The 3,263-nt window shown below is 39.1% G+C and overlaps 1 protein-coding gene across 1 annotated transcript; it reads left to right on the forward strand.

The window, feature by feature from the left end:
- Positions 1-56: 56 nt before the first annotated feature.
- On the forward strand, positions 57-2,816 carry LOC121966156 (huntingtin-interacting protein 1-related protein-like; the record flags this gene model as incomplete). The annotated part of the gene is made up of 8 exons (XM_042516266.1): positions 57-115; positions 200-275; positions 813-950; positions 1,050-1,172; positions 1,497-1,680; positions 1,777-1,865; positions 2,494-2,610; positions 2,715-2,816. Coding segments are annotated over exons 2-8 (798 nt in total), but the record flags the coding sequence as incomplete, so codon positions are not given.
- Between the last annotated feature and the right edge of the window lie 447 nt (positions 2,817-3,263).

The following is a 3,263-nucleotide window of genomic DNA, read 5'->3' on the forward strand; positions in this document are numbered from 1 at the left end:
CTTGTGTTTCTCTTTCTTTCTTTTTTTGTTGTTGTTTAAATATCCTTTGTTTTACAGGCATTGCTCCAGATGTTCTTCTGGGACACCGGGAGCGGTTTCGTGATCTTTTTAACGGGTAGGTTATTAATATTATAATGCAAAAACACATTTTTGTACCTCTTACTGGTTCTGTGGGTGACAGCTGTGTTTTCCTCTGCAGCCTGACGCAGTTCTTCAACAGAGCCAGAGAAATGGAGTTCTTTAAAAGTGTCATTCAAATCCCAGATCTGCCCGACGTAAGTAACTTAAATGTTTCCAAATGTGCATCTGATCTGTTTATTTTTCCATCAGCAGAGGTGTAAAAAGTATTCAGATCCTTTACTTAAGTAAAAATACTGTTATCACACTTTAAATTGCTCCACTACAAGTAAAAGTCTTGCATTGATGTTACTGAAGCAAAAGTCTGTAAGTATAATCAGTCAGATAATAATAGTAATTATAAACTTTATTTGTATAGCACTTTTCAAAACAAAACTACAAAGTCCTTTACAAAAATAAGAAGCGATAGACAATAATAAATAAATAATTAAATAAGTAAAAGTATTTGAAGTTATACAACATGGGACAATTGTACTTAAATGTTATACTATTATATATGATATCACATTATGAATCCTCATGGATAAATGTAAAAGTGGGATTTTCAAGTTACACTGCCAGATAAATGTATCAGAGTGGACGTATAAAATGTATTTGAAATTTATTTGAGTAAACGTACTTGAGTGACATTCGACCACTGTGCGTCGTGTACATGTACTTTGTTTATTGCACAGGCTCCTCCAAACTTCCTGCGTGCGGCTGCCTTGGCTGAATATAAAAAGGCGGTGGTGGTGATCCCCAACGAGGAGCGTCAAGAGGAGGAAGAAGCGGAGCCGCAACCAGAGATCAGAGAGACGCCACAGATGCAACCAGTGCGTACAAGTCCAGAGATAAATGCTGTTAATGTTTTTCAACTCTTTTTATAGCGTCACAGCTATGATTTAGTCGTTTTTGCTTTTTCGTCACTGCAGTATTATCTGCTGAGCCAGATGGGAGCTCCTGATGTGTCGGTGGATCAGAGAGAAACAGAGAACGAGAGTCTGAAGAGAGAGCTGGAGGTGCTCAAACCAGAACTGCAGCTCATCAAGACTGAGGTGAGACGAGCGTCAGCGGGTGGAGAAAGTATTCAGATCCTTTAATTAAGTTAAAGTACTACCACCACACTGTGAAAACAATAGAATAAATGTCGGCATTGTATCTTCCTGCAAACCACGATACGTTGCATTTGCACATTTTTATGTTGCGGATACGTGAAGCCTACATTTCAACAACGCATGTGTCACAAGTACTTGGGTTTAGGCACCAAAACCACTTGGTTAATTTTAGGAAAAGATCTTGTTTGAGGGCTAAAAAGACACAATGTAACGTATTCATGCTTTCCAGAAATGCACATTTTCTCCTCCTGTTGCTCCTCTCAGGCTCAGAGGTGCGTGACGGAGTTAAAGGCTCAGGTGAATCGCCTGGAGGCCGAGGTCGAGGAGCAGCGCACCCACAAACAGATGGCCATGGTGGAAAAGGAGCACCTGCGGATGGAGGTGGAAGCTTTACGGAGCGCCAACGTCGCCAACGCCGGCGCTCAGATCGGGTTCAAGGAGGCAGACAGTGAGTGAACAGATTTGTGTTCAGGTGAAGTCAAAGTGAAGCTGATTCTCACCGAGCGTCCTCTTTGTCCCCTCGTGTCCCCTCGTGTCCCCGCAGACAGAGCTCAGGCAGCAGAAGTCCGTTTCTCTCAGCTCAAAGAGAGACACGCAGAGCTGATCACCAGCCACGCCGACTTAATGAAGAAGGTGAGCTGCTCCCTCAGAGCTCTTTGTTTTTGCTCTGTGTGGGAAATGAGGCCATGAAAAGTTTAGTGAATATTTTTTATTTATGTGCCACGATGCCTTAAAGTTATTTCTCAAATTGAATTTTCACTTTATTTTTCAGAGTTGAAAACAGTGATGTAATGTTAAATCTTAGATAAACATATAATAAATCTCTTAATCCTAATCGAACCAAACAGCCATAAAAACAAAACAAAACAAAAAATCTGACAGTCACTACTAAGAAATTTCACATAGTTATAGTGTCACCAAAAAAAAGGAAAAAAATAATAATATATTCATTAATTGTCGGTGTCTCCCACTTGGACCACCACTTTCTGTCTAGTGCTCTCTTTCCCCTAATATTATATGTAAGTTTTTTCCATTTCTTCTGCTTGTCTCCTATTCTCTCCATCTCTCTAAAGAAGGAATTCATTTCTTTAAACAGTTTTTGTTATAAGTTTAAGTGCAGTTAACCTCCACTCCTCCCCTCAGGCTTTTCCCAGACAGAATAAATGCATCAGTTATACAGATATCTAAATTAATCACACAAAATGTTCTATTATGTAAACTGATTTTTTAGTTGCTCTGAAATGTCTGTGTGTTTGTGCAGAACGCAGAAACAGTGAAGCTGCTGTCGAATACAAAACAAGGGCAAGACGATTTGCTGAGAATCAAACAGCAGCTGGAAAATGAGCTGGAAAATCTGCGGCAACAGGGAAGAAACACGGTGAGGCCTTTGATTCATAACCGCCGCAGCTAAACAACAGCCTCCGAGATGGTGTTTTCAAAGAAAATCTTGAGTATTGATTAAGTTTCTCCTCTCCTGATCAGATGAATCAGCAGCAGCAGGAGGTCGAGCGCCTGAACAAAGAGCTGCTGGAGCAAAGAGCAGAGATGGCAATTCTCCGCAGCACTCTGGACAGTAAAGAGATGGTGAGACTGAACATCAAATAACAGTTAAACAGACTTTTATTATTGCACCAAGCACTGAAGATATCATGGCTTAGTTTTAGAAGAGGGAGTAAAGATTCACACAAAAGAAACATAAAAAAAACCCTGTACTCAGTGAATATGTTCAATTCTTTTTGAGTATTGACCCAAATTTCTGAAGCACCAAGTATAGATTGATACCTCGTCAGATTCTTGTATACTAATCTGATATTTACTGTACACGTATAGTGCCGTGGAAGCCCATTTCTGCCAATGTAATGGCAAAAAAGATCCTTTAAATCATTATAATAAGAAACTTTATTGAAATAATCAATGGCGTGGTTATTATTGTAGTGAAAATAATAAGTATCTCAAAACAATTAGACAATTTAATTATTTTCATTGTTTGAGAAAGTTTCTCATTATTTTAAAATACAAAGTCATTATTTT

This window comes from Plectropomus leopardus, unplaced genomic scaffold (genome assembly GCF_008729295.1).
Source record: "Plectropomus leopardus isolate mb unplaced genomic scaffold, YSFRI_Pleo_2.0 unplaced_scaffold23312, whole genome shotgun sequence".
NCBI classification, from domain to species: domain Eukaryota; kingdom Metazoa; phylum Chordata; class Actinopteri; order Perciformes; family Serranidae; genus Plectropomus; species Plectropomus leopardus.